This window comes from Lolium rigidum, chromosome 5, assembly GCF_022539505.1.
Source record: "Lolium rigidum isolate FL_2022 chromosome 5, APGP_CSIRO_Lrig_0.1, whole genome shotgun sequence".
NCBI lineage: Eukaryota > Viridiplantae > Streptophyta > Magnoliopsida > Poales > Poaceae > Lolium > Lolium rigidum.
The window spans coordinates 126367544-126382779 of record NC_061512.1 but is presented as its reverse complement, the minus strand read 5'-3'; the positions used below and the strand labels follow the sequence as shown (position 1 = coordinate 126382779).

Below are 15236 nucleotides of genomic sequence, written 5' to 3'. Positions count from 1 at the left end.
AGAATGCTAGACATGCACGTACGGTAGAGAATCCTAGGTCGGAGGAACACTTAGTCATATATTTTTTGAAATTTATTCCGAATATGAGACGCAATGTTGCTCATTCAGTGCCAGCAAAACTGAAAGCAATAGATCCTTAATGGTGTCAATGTGACTGATCGAAATAAGCAAGTGCCATTCCTTCCCGCCATTCGCTCTCAGCCTTCCAAGCTCAAAACCATTTTTTGTGTGGCGAAGATAACGAAACCCATCCCCAAACTTTGCTGCGTGCATGTGTGTACGTGCGTGCGTGCTCTCCCTGCATGTCTGTGCCTGCCTCTCCTCCCTCGGAGCGGCCAGCGCGCATTCCCCGCAGCCATGGGCCAATGCTGCACAACCGGAGCCGGGCAGGCTGCCGCCGCCGACGCGGCGGAGGAGGCTGGCCCACCGGCGCCACCAAAGTCGCCGCGCGGGGACAACGCGTCAACCAACGACGCCCCGGCGGCCACTCCTGCCGGCACCAATGCGGCTGCCGATGCCAACGCCAGTGCCAAGGCGCCGTCGGTCCCCGTGGGCGAGGTGCTGGGGCGGCCCATGGAGGACGTGCGCGCGACGTACACCATCGGCGAGGAGCTCGGGCGCGGCCAGTTCGGCGTCACCTACCTGTGCACCAACACGGGGACGGGGGAGAAGCTGGCGTGCAAGACGATCGCGAAGCGGAAGCTGTCGGGGAAGGAGGACGTGGAGGACGTCCGTCGCGAGGTGGAGATCATGCACCACCTCTCCGGCCAGCCCAACATCGTGGACCTCCGCGGCGCCTACGAGGACAAGCACAACGTGCACCTCGTCATGGAGCTCTGCGCCGGCGGGGAGCTCTTCGACCGGATCATCGCCAAGGGCCACTACACGGAGCGCGCCGCGGCGTCGCTGCTCCGCTCCGTCGTCGGCACCGTGCAGACCTTCCACTCCATGGGGGTGATGCACCGGGACCTCAAGCCGGAGAACTTCCTCATGCTCAACAGGGACGAGTCGTCGCCGATCAAGGCCACCGACTTCGGCCTCTCCGTCTTCTTCAAGGAAGGCGATGTGTTCAAGGACATCGTCGGCAGCGCCTACTACATCGCGCCGGAGGTTCTCAAGCGCAAGTACGGGCACGAGGCTGACGTCTGGAGCATGGGCGTCATGCTCTACATCTTCCTCTCCGGCGTCCCTCCCTTCTGGGCGGAGAACGAGAACGCCATCTTCACCGCCATCCTCCGGGGCGAGATTGACTTTGTCAGCGATCCCTGGCCCAACATCTCCGACGGGGCCAAGGATCTCGTCAGGAAGATGCTCCATATCAATCCCAAGGAGAGGCTTACGGCCATCCAAGTCCTCAGTAAGCTCTCCAAATCTGCTTGCTTCGTGTGAAATCTTGTACTGTCGTACATGACCAAGACGATGGATGACCTAAAAAATATTTGGGCCTCAGATCACCCATGGATCAAGGAAGACGGAGAAGCACCCGATACGCCGCTGGACAACGTCGTTCTCGACAGGATGAAGCAATTCGTGGCCATGAACCAGTTCAAGAAAGCCGCGCTGAGGGTAGGCACATTCACATATGTTTCCTCAGATCCAGCTGTTGCACTACTGAAATTGAACAACAGGAATTAAGTCTGATAACTTTATTCTGGACTTGCTGCAGGTCATAGCCGGGTGCCTGTCAGAGGAAGAGATCAAGGGGCTCAAGGAGATGTTCAAGAACATTGACAAGGACAACAGCGGCACGATCACGCTCGAAGAGCTCAAGAACGGGCTGGCCAAGCAGGGCACCAAGCTCTCAGACAATGAAATTCAGCAACTGATGAAAGCTGTGAGTCTTAATTCAGATAACACAACCAACATATTCTACAATCGACATGAATTAAAAAAATCTCTCGCTTGATTTCCAGGCCGATGCCGATGGCAATGGGTTGATCGACTACGAGGAGTTCGTCACCGCAACGGTGCACATGAACAGAATGGACAGGGAGGAGCACCTCTACACTGCATTCCAGTACTTTGACAAGGACAACAGTGGGTAAGTTCAGCACCGGAAATGGATAACCAGTACATGTCAGGCATTTTTTTTTTTTTTTTTTTTTGAGAAACACAGTACAAACGTAGACGCTCACATACACGCGCATACACTCACCCCTATGAACGCACACACGCACACCCTACCCCTATGAGCACCTCCGGAAGACTGAGCCAGCGGACTGAATTCGGGATTTCCAGAGGCTATGTCGCACGCATGTTTAATTTATATATATCTTGCAGGTACATTACGAAAGAGGAGCTGGAGCAAGCCTTGCAGGAGCAAAAGCTGTATGACGCTGAGGAGTTCAAAGAAGTCATCTCTGAAGCCGATGCCGACAATGTAAGGAAGAATGGCTCTGTAGATTCAGTGCATACAGTAACTCAGATGCATAGAGTAACACATAACAATTACAATGGATGGTAAATGCATTGAAATAACCTGAAATTTTCCTGACTGGCTCATGCAGGACGGGAGGATAGATTATTCAGAGTTCGTGGCGATGATGAGGAAAGGAACAGGTGGCGCGGAGCCATCGAACCCAAAGAAGAGGAGAGACTTAGTCCTAGAGTGAAATATTACAACAGTGTGTATACCAACAGAGTACAGAGCTGTAACTGTGATGTACATGCTTCTTTTTTTATCAATCCATTTTCAAAGGTTCGTACAGAAAGCAGTTCATTCACATAGGATTCAGGGGGGGGGGGGGGGGGGGGATCTAGTGTTCGAAACAACGTATGTTTTGGCATCCTACATGACGAGCAGGCCTATAGATCGGTGGTTACATATGCTTGAGTAAGTGTTGACAAGATGAAACGAAATAATATGGCTATGTACAAAAGGTTTGATTTATATCATTTGAAGCAAACCTGATTAGTACTGAAGGCCTGAACCAAATAGATGGTTCGATTTAATTTTAAACACCAGGATTTGAGAAAGACTGACAAAGTTACATGCAGGAACATGAAAACAGAGAAGTGGGATCTCCAGTTTAGAAGATAACAGCTACTCCATCCTCAAAAGACGGAATCAGGTTGCACGCAACACCCAGATGAATATACTAGCCGAATACTCAGAACGTAGCTTCAGGGAACAATTCCATCAATCCTAGCTACTTACCTAAGTCGTCTTCGCAAGTGAATTCTTATCACATAACTTGTGGGATAGCAGCATCCAGATTCAGCGAAGGGCTGAGGGTGTGACAAAACTAGTAAATAGGCAAATAGCTGCACAAACTCAAACAATATAGAATATGAAATCAAAGAAATGTCACTGCTCCAGTTTGTTAGAGGAGTAACTCATCGGTGGCAGCAAACCGTTAGATGAAGAGAGTACATCACATGAAAACAGATACTACCTCGGGTCGCATTTAATTGACGCGAGGCTACAAGTGAGCATTGCTAGATGTTCTCACAACTGCGTGTCAATTATTTACGACTGGAGGGAGTAGGTTCTACTCCGAGTACTCAACAGAATGCAATATTTATGTTATTTGACACGGGATGCATGAATGCGGGATTAGGAAAAGTACATGTTTACCTAGGAAAGTTCGGTTTGCAGTGTGAAAAGAACCATCGATGTTCAGTCCTTAATGTCCATCACTCTGCAAAGTTGACCATGAAATTACATAGCATAGAAAAACCTTCAGAACTGTATAAAATATATCGAGAGTAAAATAGGGATGATGGTCCTGTAAGATCATAAGAGTACAAATACAACCATATGTGTTGCAATCCTGATAATAAATGGGTGGAAATGTAAGGGGCCTTCTTCAGCAAATAAGGTTCTATCATGGAACACATGTGCCTGCAGATTTTCCAAAGTTTCTCAAGCCAAAAGCATTGCCCTGGCCCAGTTTGGCAAGAAGTCTTCAAGTAAGCCTTGTGAGAAACAGCAGACAGCGAAGCTAGAACATGATTCTAGTGAAACAAATACTCATTTTGCAATTAGGTAATGCGGGGGCAGTGTTAGTTTTTTTTTATCTCAGACAATACTGGGAGCAGGCACCCCGTACACAAGCTAGTGTGGCGGTGTGCGTTCGATGCAACAACGACTGTAAGCAAGAAATGCATTGGTATACTCGGCAAGCAGCAAGCCAACAACTGTGGGAGGATAAGGCGTTGCCATTGTGTAGCCTTCGGTCTAGGGCCCCTTCGGTCCCTAGTGAACAGCAACAGACATGCCGCGTTGTGGCATTCTAAGCGCATCTCCAACCGAGCGTCCGTTTGGGCCGTTTGGGTGGCCGAGCGGACGCGCGGACGGAGCCCCGCGTCCGCGTGTCCGTTTGGGTCGCGCGATGCGCCCAACGCGCGGACGCAGCGCATATGTAATAAAAAAACAAAAATGAAAATGAAAAAGGAAAACAACAAAAAATAAATTTAAACTAGTTGTTAGTTAAACTTAGCCCTATTTTGGGCAATTTTTACACAAAAGGGGCTTTAAACTAAAAAAAAAGCAAACCCTAGCCAGGGTTTGCGAGCACGCGGTGGCCGCCGGCAGTACTACCCCCAGTAGTACTCGTCGTCGGCGGCGTCGATGACGACGACGCCCCCCGGCGGCGAAGCGCTGTTCCGGCTCGAAACGCCGGAGGGCGCCGGGGACTCCGGCCAGGACGACCACTGCGCCCTTTCCCAGGCGGAGTGCCGGTTCGGCGGGCTCGCCGGCCTGCGCAGCCGTGCCCTCCGCGCGGACTCCTTGCGGAGCTGCCCCTCCTCCTCCGTCCGGAGCGCGGCCCAGCGCTCCTCCTCCGCCAGGAGCGCGGCACGGCGCTCCTCCTCCTCCCGGAGCGCCGCCTGGCGCGTGTCCTCCTCCTGCTGGCGCGCCATCTCGAGGAAGGCCCACGCCTCCGCACGGGCGTTCTCCTGGGCCTTCCTGGCCTTCTCCGCCAGCGCGGAGGCGCGCAGCGTCTCGACGAGGTGCGGCCATTTGGCCAGCTCGTCGAGGTCGCACTGCTCGCGGGACGCCGCGAGCGCCGCCTGCAGCTCCGGGTCGTCCTCGTCCTCCTGCTGCTGGGTCTGCGGCAGGAGCTGCTGCTGGGGCTGGGGCTGGGGCTCGTCGATGTACAGGCCGCCGGACCGGCGGCCAGCCCGCCTTGCAGGTGTGCGCGGCTGCGCGCGAGGCCGCGCCGTCGCCGACGTGAAGGACGTGTGCCGGCGCGCATCGTGCTCCACCTCGAACCACAAGTCCTAGTTGGGACTTGCGTCGCCGTACGCGGGGTCCTCCTAGAGATCCGCCGGCAGCTGCGCGTGGCGCCTCTAGATCTCCGCGACGCGGGCGCGGCCGGACGCCGGCCGTGGGCGGCACCAGAACCCGATCTGGGCTCAGGTGCCAGCCGTGGGGGAGGTGCACGTCCCCCCACGGCATTAGGACGCCGGCGTTCCAGAACATCTGCGCCACCGCAACGGTGACGTAGATCCGGTTGCGTCCGGGGATAGCCGGCGGCCCCATCGCGAACGCCGCCGGCGCGACTGGCCGGCTGCTGCCGGCCTCGTGGTCGTTCGCGGACAGGAGAAACTCGCGCTTCGGGACCATGGCGGCGCGGAAGCTCGAGCCCGCGCGTGCGTGTGGCCGAGTGGAGATTGGGGACTGGATAGGGACAGTCCCCCTCTCCCAGTCCACATTTAATAGGACTAGGTACCGACAGCTGGGCCAGCCACGCGGACCAGGCGGACACGCGAGGACGCCGCGTGCTATCCGCAGCCACGCAAACCCGGCCCAGATTTGGGGTTTGCGTCGTTCCGAACGCCGCGGCCGTCCGCTTTTACGGTGCGTCCCCGCGTTGGGCCGCATTTTTATCCGGCTGGATCCATCCAGACGCACGGGCGCGGGATGGGTCGCCCCGTTGTTGGAGATGCCCTAACACCCAGACTACGCAATGCGAGAGGACGCAACAGCATACCGGTGAGCTCCGAGTTACCGCGTTCAAAAGCAATTATTTTCTCTCAGGGATAATTGGAATCATCTCGTTTTATTTCAAGATGCTTCCACAAACTAGTAAACCTACAATATTTCACAATTCAACTCATCAATCACAGCAACCACAAAACTGCCTTGGCAAATCCAAGAAAAGTTAGGCAAGGCAATACATGTTACCTGCCAGTTCATGTACCACATTTCATCTTGTATTTTCAGAAAGTAAACAATTAGGCGTAATCTTCAGTTGGTAAACTATTTTGTGTCAAACCTATTCCGTAAGCAGAGCTGCAAACGTATATTCGCAGTTTACTGTCTCATATTACAGTTTGTGCCATCAGAACCAAGACTTGCAAATGACTACACGCTAAACCGTTAAAGAATACATGTAGCTGGTCCACCTATAGCTTCTTTTGAGATCTTGCGTAAAATGGATCTGATGATAGGTATTTACACCACCTGAACCTCCCAAACTTTTAAAATCTGCCAGCCTCTGGAAAAGATCTAGATGGTGCTTATATCAACTTTACTCTTGGAAATTTGGAAGGCAGGGGTGATCCAGCTGCCGCAGTTGCACTGAATCCCTGACCAGTTGAAGTACCCTAGGCGTGCTCCGCAGTGGATGCACGACAGTTTCCCCTCCAAAGCACCATCTTCTACTGCTCGATCACGAACAAAAGCAGATAATGAACAGATTGGTGATAAGCTATGAACCACATCATTATGCAAATAGGTTACTGAAAGGGATGAATTTACGAGAGTGGCTTACCTGGAGTCATCCACTTGAGAGGCTCGACATACAGCGAAGAGCAATCTTGTTCCTTGTTGTATGTGCCTTTCCTTTTGTCGTGCCACTCAAAGCTAGAATTTCCCTCACCAGGCGTGTGGCTGATAACGTTTTCCTCTGCAGCAATGATCCTCCTGCATTTCTTGCAGCGGTACCCTGTTTTACGGGTCTCCTTATTGGACAGTTCCTGGCTAGGATTAGGATGTCGAGCAACACCAGGATCGTCTTCAAATACATGGTTTCCTATTTTCTCTCCAATTTTGTAGGACTGACCTGTGGGAAGCATTTGATGAAAGTATAACTAAGATTGAGTAATGACACTGGGGTGAAAAGTAGGGCAACTGAATCAGCTTCAACGACATGGAACAGAAAAACTGATGCTGGAATGATATTACAGGGCATGGAACCTGATAAAATATAATTTTTTCTATCTTCATTTCCTAAATGAATGTTTGATCCCAACTTTGACAGTATATATCAGATATTAAGCACCACACCAGGATACAAGATGGAAAATGACCAACCTAACAATTTTAAGCGGAAGCGCCTGTATAATGGACTTGAAGTATCAACCTTAAAACCCATTTCTTCAAACAATTTTAACTGCAGATTATAAAAGATTCAACTCAGTAAAAGAAATGTAAGGGCAATATGGTGCAAACAGATCATAATGAAAGCTTACCTGATCAAGAAAGCCGTCGTTTGGGCAAACAGACTCATTAATTTCCTTCAAAGACTCTAGTGCTTCTGGAAGAAAAAGAAAAACAGAAAACTCCACATGAGAGTTTACTAAAAAAGGATCAAATAAACCAAGCAACATACAAACAAAAATATTAGTACATTACAGATTCTGTTTAAAACGGAAATACTCAAACCTTCTAGAGATTTCTGCTCTGTTCTCATAAGATATGCCGTGATGATAGTAGCACTGCAAAATGATAGAATGATATTCAGAACTCCGGGTGAGTGTTACAGTGAACATGAATGGCATCATTATTAGTGAATATACTTCACATTTCTGATGTTTCTCAATCAATGCATCAAATAGAAAGTTATATGGGGAATTTGCAATGCACCCTATATAATTGGTTAGCCAGAACCGCTGTCAAATTTCGTACCGTTTTCTTACGGTAGCCAATAGGCTTGAGCTCAAAATCATAATGTCCATGCAACTTCTCATTAACATGTAGTAGTGAGACTATAATCAATGACGAAAGAAGCCAATAAAAATCCAGAATTACATCAAAGCACGTGCACCAGTTAAAATAGAATTAGCAAACCTTCGCAAGAAGCAGAGTTTAATCTACAAGAAACTTTTGTTTATCTTGTTCATCTCCAATATAATTGGATGGAAGTCATATCAGTGTGAGCCTGAGAAGAGATAGCACTCCAGTCCATCACATGTTGCTCAAGAGACATGTTGTTGCCATCTTGCTTTGGCGAGTTGAAAAGAGCCAGTATCATCTCGCAAAATCATGTCCATGGCTACCTTCTCTTTTTTGAGAACTATGTCCATGGCTACCTCGTTGCTAGGGTAAAACAGGTAGCTCATAATAACCAATGTATCGGCAAACTAAAAGTAACCCAGGTCATGGTAGCCACAGTTGCCAAGCACATACCAAAACTCCTCCATCTGCCACTACTCCCTGTCTAACTTGCCAATGTGTTAGATGTGAGCAAGTAGCATAGGACTGTTTTGCTTATTGAAACTTCCCACACACACACAACCAGGCTAGCCCAGATCGGCACCTCAGGTCTCAATAAATACTAATTTCTGCCATGAATTTTCAATTCGGTTCAGCGTAGAACATGGTGAAGCACCACCCCCACAACACTGATGTGAGACTCGAAATAAGTTGTTTCGCATTCACCCTTTCCTCGCCAGAACAACAGAACACTACTCCCTCATTCTTAACTCAAAAAGCATGTGGATCCAAGATTGGTACGACAACTTCCACTCCGGCAACTAGAATTTTAGTTTCTACCAGAGAAAAATGGAGGCAGTGCAACCTAGAGCATACAAAATGTCCCCGACTGCTCACAGACTCTGCCGTTAAGATTTAATATTTCATTGTGCCTGGCAGGGCTGCTCCAATTTGGCAGCCTCTACGGGTGTTGCATTGACAGGCATGGTCTTTGCTTGCTAGCTTAACAAAGTTAACAGAACATTCAACAGCCTCCCATACATACCTATTAGTTTAATACCGGCCTCTCTCAAATCTCAATTTGGCAGAAAACGCAGTTATTGGCTTAGTGCACAGCTACTAAAACCATGCCAAAGCTCAAAAGAGATACAACTCCGTGATTACTTCGCCTTGATTAGGTAGAAATTTTCAGGTTTACAGCACTACGAAAGCGATTGGAATTTGGAACCATGAGCAAGCGTACCTCCTGGAGACCCCCGCGAAGCAGTGCACGAGCACACTGCCCTCCTTCCTCCCCTGGTCGATGAAATCGAGGCAGGGCTGGAGGTGGTCGAGCAGGTTCTCCTCCTCCGTGTCCTTGAGCGGCACGGCCATCCGCGTGACCCTCAGGCCTTCCCCGGTCCTCTCCACCACCCGCATCAGCCGCCCTGGTGCCACCGACGAGGGCGCCCCGTCCTCCCCGGCGACCACGCGGCGGACCTCCTCGGCCGGGAGCGAGAGGCCCGGGCGGTAGTCGGTGAGGAAGGAGATGGAGGCGGAGCTGACGACGGAGAGGACGTGGGTGATGTCGGTGCCGTCCGGGAGGGGGCCCGTGAGGGCCGCGATGGCGTCGTTGATGCCGCCGAAGTAGAGGTGGTCGCGGACGAGGTCCGGCATGGCGGGCGGGGCCGGGGCGTCGCGGGAGGTGGCGGCCATGGGCGGCGGGGAGGTAGAAGAAACCCTAGAGTAGTGGGGGGAGGACGGAGCGGAAGGTTTGGTGATTTTTGCTGAGCTCCCGCGTGGTTTCAGAGTACAGAATAGCTTTTGAAACTGATATTACACCTCAACTGTGACTGTGAGTCAACCTGACGGCGACGAAAACGAGCTAGGCTGCAGTTCCGTTTGAGAACTTCGTTTGATTGTGTTGCCTTTCAAACAACCGGACCCGGTGCAACAAAATGGACGAACAAAGCAAGAGCACAGGGCAACCAGGGCATCCAATGTAAATCTTGAAATACTCCCTCCGTCTAGATTTGTCTAGATACACTAAAACACGTCTAGATAGATGTAAATCTAGATAAAGTTAAGACATCCTATTTAGGACAGAGGAGTACAAAACATACTCATCAAATTACTAACTATCCAATGGTTTGAATTTGAACTAGTAATATAAGAACATTGTGTACATACTATGACACAATGATTCCAATTCAGATACTTTCCACGGATTGACACACAATAGGCAGAAATCTAGAGCTAACAATGATGGCCACCCAACAGTCAACTTGCCTATCTTTCTAGTTTTGGACTGAATTGGATTTCAAATTTTGCACAATACGTTGAACATGTATACTTGACGAGATTAACTGATCTTTTCCACAAGGATATAACAGGCAACACAACAGCTACGTCTTGGCTCATCATTCCATCAGCAACATACGAGGGGTAACTGTAGTGTATGTGTATAACAGTTTTCCTTATGGCCACTTGCATTTCATTCCTCAAAGCGTCCACCCCCCAGTCCCCCAACACCTACACGTTCTAAAACATAAACACACACACCTATGAAATACTACGAAAATTTGAGAAAAAATGACTTGTTGATCAAGAACATTACTGCTTTTACACTGCATGAAAGCTCAACAAATGGCTACAATACAACGAAGCTTCAAAATTGCAGGCCCGGCATCAAACTGCAACAAAGGTATTGCTCTGGCGAAAACAGAGTATCTGCACTGTCGTGCTGGGCTGGACCTCTCTCCAACTCCAAATGTTTGCAATAGCAGGCAAGGCAGCTTCCTACATATCTGAGTTTTTCTGCAACTTGGCTGGCCTGTCCTTGTGTGTTTCTGCATGGCGAAACAGCAGGTTGTGTCATGTTGCCGAAAAGTTTTCATTCCATGTGTAAGATCGCATAATTCAAAATCTTCCAACATTTAATTGAAAGTTTGAAACCCATGGACTGATCTAGTGTAACTCATTGCTTCTTGGATAGATTTTTAAAAAGCAGGTAGCGTGAGCAAAACCTGAAAAAACTAGTAAAGAAAATACCTGCATATCTCCTTTTCTTGTTAGCTCTTCTTCTTTTGCGCTCAGCTTGTGTGAGCTCTGTGTCTTCTTTAATATCGCCTTTTCCTTCAAAAACTTCTTCAGGAGCAAGCATCGCCGCATCTGAAACAGCTACAGGTGCGACCTGCAAGACATAGAAGCAGTTAAATAAAATATTCGAATTGAGTAACTTCATGGGAAAAAAAGAATGAATCTGGTACCTCTTCCATTGCTAGAGCAGGTACGTTTGCTTGTATAGACATATCCTCAATGACCTGAAAAGACAAAGCGTGTCTTCATGCCAAAAATTGCAGATGTTAAGTACACAATGTTGTCAAATAAAGAGCCATTGCATACCGGCTTCGGGGCAAAGTGGAAATGAGAGAGTGCATCCAACTTCAAGCATATCCTCTTAAATAAATCATTTGCCTGAGTTTGAAATAGAAAGTTAGGCATGATCGGTAGCTTGTGATATCATCATATAGACATAAAAATATGCATGTACCATTCTGGAATGATGGCAACAAACAGAAGCATAACAACAAGTCTGGCCAATGTAGTAAAGGACCCCTCCACAGAATTTGACAAATGTTGATTATCATGTGTGGCCTATCACCTATCCAATATGCATGCTTACTGAAACACAGTTGCGGGAAGTACACTTATTTACTAAAGAAAATGAAGTCTGCTTCTACCAACAAAAAATCCAATAGCAAAAGTTCAACTCCATTGCATGTCCAAGAGGCAATAAACCATCACAGAGCACCTGTATTTAAATTATTTTTCATAATATGACAAGCATCTTGTGTACCATAAGAAAGCAACGGTGAATATAGAGACAGTGCAGCGACTGCGTCAAGCAAGGAATGCAAGAACTTGCTAATTTCAATGGACATAAGAATATTTGGCATGCATTTCAAGACATTATAAAATTAGCTCTTTAACTGAAATCTTCTTTTCAACTCAACAGAAATGCTCCATGAGATGTTGCACACGAATTACAATCAAAAGCAGAAAATGACTATAATCATTATATGTAAATTCAACTTCCATCGGATTTTAGTAAGAACATATGATTACTCACCTCTTTCTTCAGTTCATCTGAAATAGAAAGTGTGGCAGGTGCAAGGCCAGCTTTTTGTGCATAATCATCCTGTAACATTAAAAAGATCAGTAGCAGATGAATTGTACTTACACTCATCCTAGCAGCCCATTTGAATTAAAAATAAATATGTCATAGTCAGATAGTGCAGACCGCATAAAGTTCAGCAAGACCCTTCGTGCTCTTGTTTTCATCCTGTTGAAATATATTAATGGTGAGAATGCAATGTCTTATTATTATCATGAATGAATTCAAGTTATTGCAAAGAATCAAAACCATACCATCTCCTTTTGCTTCTTTGGAGCTTTAGATGGCAAGATTGAAGGCATTTCAACATCATCAAAATTATCCTGTTAGGAAAAAAGTGAAGATATCTCAATATTACTAACGGTGCCACATATACAAAATGAGACGTCCAAAGAACTCAGAATTCTCTCTACTTATTCTCTGGTATACTACTGTTAATCCTGTTGCAAAACTTAGGACATGCCCATTAACATATTACCTCTGCAATTCTTTTCTTTATCATCTCCTCTAGAGAAGCTGTGACTTCCTCTGTGATTACCGGAGCAGGTCTCACATTATGTTCAAAATCAAGCTCCACTTCAATGGCACTATTTTTGGGCCTGCTGGAAGCAGTAACCTACAAAAGGAACACAGTTAACTTTTCTGGAATGAAATGGTAATTAATTATTATTATGACCATCTTGCAAGTCAGAAATATATATTATATACAAAACATGCTATAGGTTACCTCTCCCTTCATGGTCCATGCACAGGGATCAAGACTAGCTTTCTCCATTTGCTCTATTTTAGCACGCATCTTCAGGCGCTCCTTCTCATGAGTTGAAAGTCCCTGTTCATCATTCTCATGAGTTGAAAGACCCTGTTCATCCTGCATAATAGGAAAAAAACGTGTTGATAGACAAGTTATGGCTATATGTGCAATATTTATTTCAACTGAAATGGGTACCTCTAATGTTGGAACATCGTTTACATCATCATTCGCAATGTCATCCCCTTCCATTTCTTGTAATTCATCCTTGAAGTGGACTTTCTTTGTGGAACTATTTCTCTTCTTGCCTTGTTGCTTGTGGCTTTCCTCAAAAAAATCCTCATACCTGAAAAGACGCTCTTAGCTGGTTAAAGTAACATCAATTTCATGATACTGAAAATACATAACATAACAATATTCTCCAACCTAGGGAAGATTGTAGGGATAGCATGAAGTTTCGATCATAAAAAAACTAATTACCATGCTTCCAAATGTTTTGGAAAAAAATCTGCTCAAAAAAATAGAGCACAAAAAGCTTTTTTTAGCCCCTGGTTCTGGTCGTTTTATTGCAGACCGCATATCAAGTCAGTTTTTCACAGAATTTTGAAATATAGTGTGCTCTGACATGTATATGTGAGATTCCTTTTGGATTTTCCAAGCTTCAAAACACACTTTCATAGGCTAGTTTCTTTTCCTCTCATCAGCTTATCAATAAATTACATAAAAGGGGACCCTTTTTTCATTGTTTACTTTGCTAATCCAATTAAGATTCCATTTCTTTCCCTATGTCAGTGAAATGAACTAGCTCCTACTCCCCTTCCATTTACCTCAAGGACGGTCTGATTAGTGATATCTAGTAAATTTGAACAGTGTGAATCTTTAAAAAAATGCATAAAAATCTGAAATATCCACCCTCCTAACTTCTCATGTGTCAATTTATTTGCTACGTGTTATAAATTGGAAAAGAGTTGTGAAGCATTGTTCCAACGATTTAAAAATCCTGCATTGCTACCAATAACATCTCGCAAAAATTAACTGATACAGGAGCGCATAATGAAATCTGATTTGCATTTTTGCAATCAACTTAAATCCATAATAGCATACTTGATATTAGCATCAAATGCTTACTTTATATCTCCACCAGATTTTCCTCCATCCTCTTCATCATCATCATCGTCGTCGTCAAAATCTTCCAACTACAGTTAACAGCATCAACACCCAGGTTAAAGAAGAAGGAAATTTTGATCAACATGCTTCATCAATAAAAGTATGGTATCTAACACCCAAACTGTCAAAATGAGCCCATTCGTTCAGGCCGTACAGCTGAAATCGGCCGTCCCTAGCTCAAGCTGTTGAGTCATTTCTATTGCATATCCAGCAGAAATTTTGGGTTCTAATTACTCATAGTATTATGGTTCTATATCATACATTCTATCATCAGAGCTAACAAAGCATTAGATGTATGCAAGAGAGAGTGTGAGTATAAAATCCTTACATCCAAATCGTCATCGTCTTCTTCTCCATCATCGCCACCTTCGCCCATGTCCTCATCACTCTCGTCCTCCATCCAGTCCACGGTTTCCTTCTTTTTCTCTCCTCCCTTGGAACCACCATACTCCTGTTCCTCCGCATTCGCTAGAAAATCTTCAAGCTCCTTTACCTTTAGGAACTTGTCCTCCACCCCATTACCGGCCCTACCTTTCACTTCCTCATTTTCTTCCTCCTCCCCCTCCCCAGAATCCAACTCATCGTCCGTGCCCTCCATCTCATCCTCGTCCAAATCCTCCGATTCGTCGCCCTCTCCATCCTCCTCCGATTCGTCCGACGGTTCCTCCTCCGCTTTAGCGGACTTGGACGGCGGAGGAGCCGGCGACGGATGCGAAGGCGGCTGCTGCTCGAGGCGGCGGAGCTGGCGGTGGAGGTGGGGGAGAAGGGGGCCGGAGAGCAGCTCGCTCTGGGACCAAATCTGCTCGGCGTCGAAGTTGGGGCCCGCGAGGAGGTTTGGGAGCGGCGGCGGCGGCTGCACGGGGGAGGCAACGGCGAGCGAGGAGTGGAGGTGCTTGAGGGCCGCCCGGGCGGCGGCGGCTAGGTCGGCGGACGGGGAGAGGTAGACGGCCGGGTCGGCGTCCCGCAGCTGCTGCAGCGCCACCTCGCCCTTCTCCGCGGCGAGCGGCGCGTCCAAATCCATCGCCATGGCCGCGGTGGCTGGCGGCGAATTTGGTTGATTGGTGTGTGGAGGACTGGAGGCGAAGCAGGGGAAGGAAGAGGAAGGAGAGGAGCAGCTTTGGGTTTTAGGGTTTAACGAGTTGAGCAGCACGCGGCTATGATGGGTTGTTACGGTTTGGTCCTGAACTTCAATGGAAATGTCTATTCAGGGAGTGTTTGTTACATCGCACCCCAGCTAGATCTTGGCAGAAATTGAGCTGCTTCTTTTTGTGACAATCAATACT

The 15236-nt window shown here is 47.4% G+C and overlaps 3 protein-coding genes across 3 annotated transcripts; 1 reads left to right on the top strand and 2 right to left on the bottom strand.

The window, feature by feature from the left end:
• The first annotated feature begins 357 nt into the window (after nt 1–357).
• LOC124652359 (calcium-dependent protein kinase 25-like) lies at nt 358–2612 on the top strand. Its single transcript, XM_047191383.1, has 6 exons — nt 358–1357; nt 1451–1566; nt 1667–1834; nt 1914–2041; nt 2281–2380; nt 2508–2612. The coding sequence occupies exons 1-6, from the start codon at nt 358–360 to the stop codon at nt 2610–2612; spliced, it is 1617 nt and encodes a 538-aa protein (XP_047047339.1).
• A 3472-nt stretch (nt 2613–6084) lies between these two features.
• LOC124653850 (dual specificity protein phosphatase 12-like) lies at nt 6085–9538 on the bottom strand. Its single transcript, XM_047192915.1, has 6 exons — nt 9126–9538; nt 7613–7665; nt 7420–7484; nt 7262–7340; nt 6720–7010; nt 6085–6609 (listed from the first exon to the last, which is right to left on the bottom strand). The coding sequence occupies exons 1-6, from the start codon at nt 9536–9538 to the stop codon at nt 6455–6457; spliced, it is 1056 nt and encodes a 351-aa protein (XP_047048871.1). The 3' UTR covers nt 6085–6454.
• A 1087-nt stretch (nt 9539–10625) lies between these two features.
• Nucleotides 10626–15002, bottom strand: LOC124653712 (U3 small nucleolar ribonucleoprotein protein MPP10-like). The gene is made up of 12 exons (XM_047192778.1): nt 14282–15002; nt 13915–13982; nt 12985–13132; nt 12766–12906; nt 12517–12654; nt 12293–12361; nt 12165–12206; nt 11994–12062; nt 11267–11338; nt 11131–11184; nt 10913–11054; nt 10626–10710 (listed from the first exon to the last, which is right to left on the bottom strand). The coding sequence occupies exons 1-12, from the start codon at nt 14978–14980 to the stop codon at nt 10661–10663; spliced, it is 1692 nt and encodes a 563-aa protein (XP_047048734.1). The 5' UTR covers nt 14981–15002; the 3' UTR covers nt 10626–10660.
• Nucleotides 15003–15236: the final 234 nt, after the last annotated feature.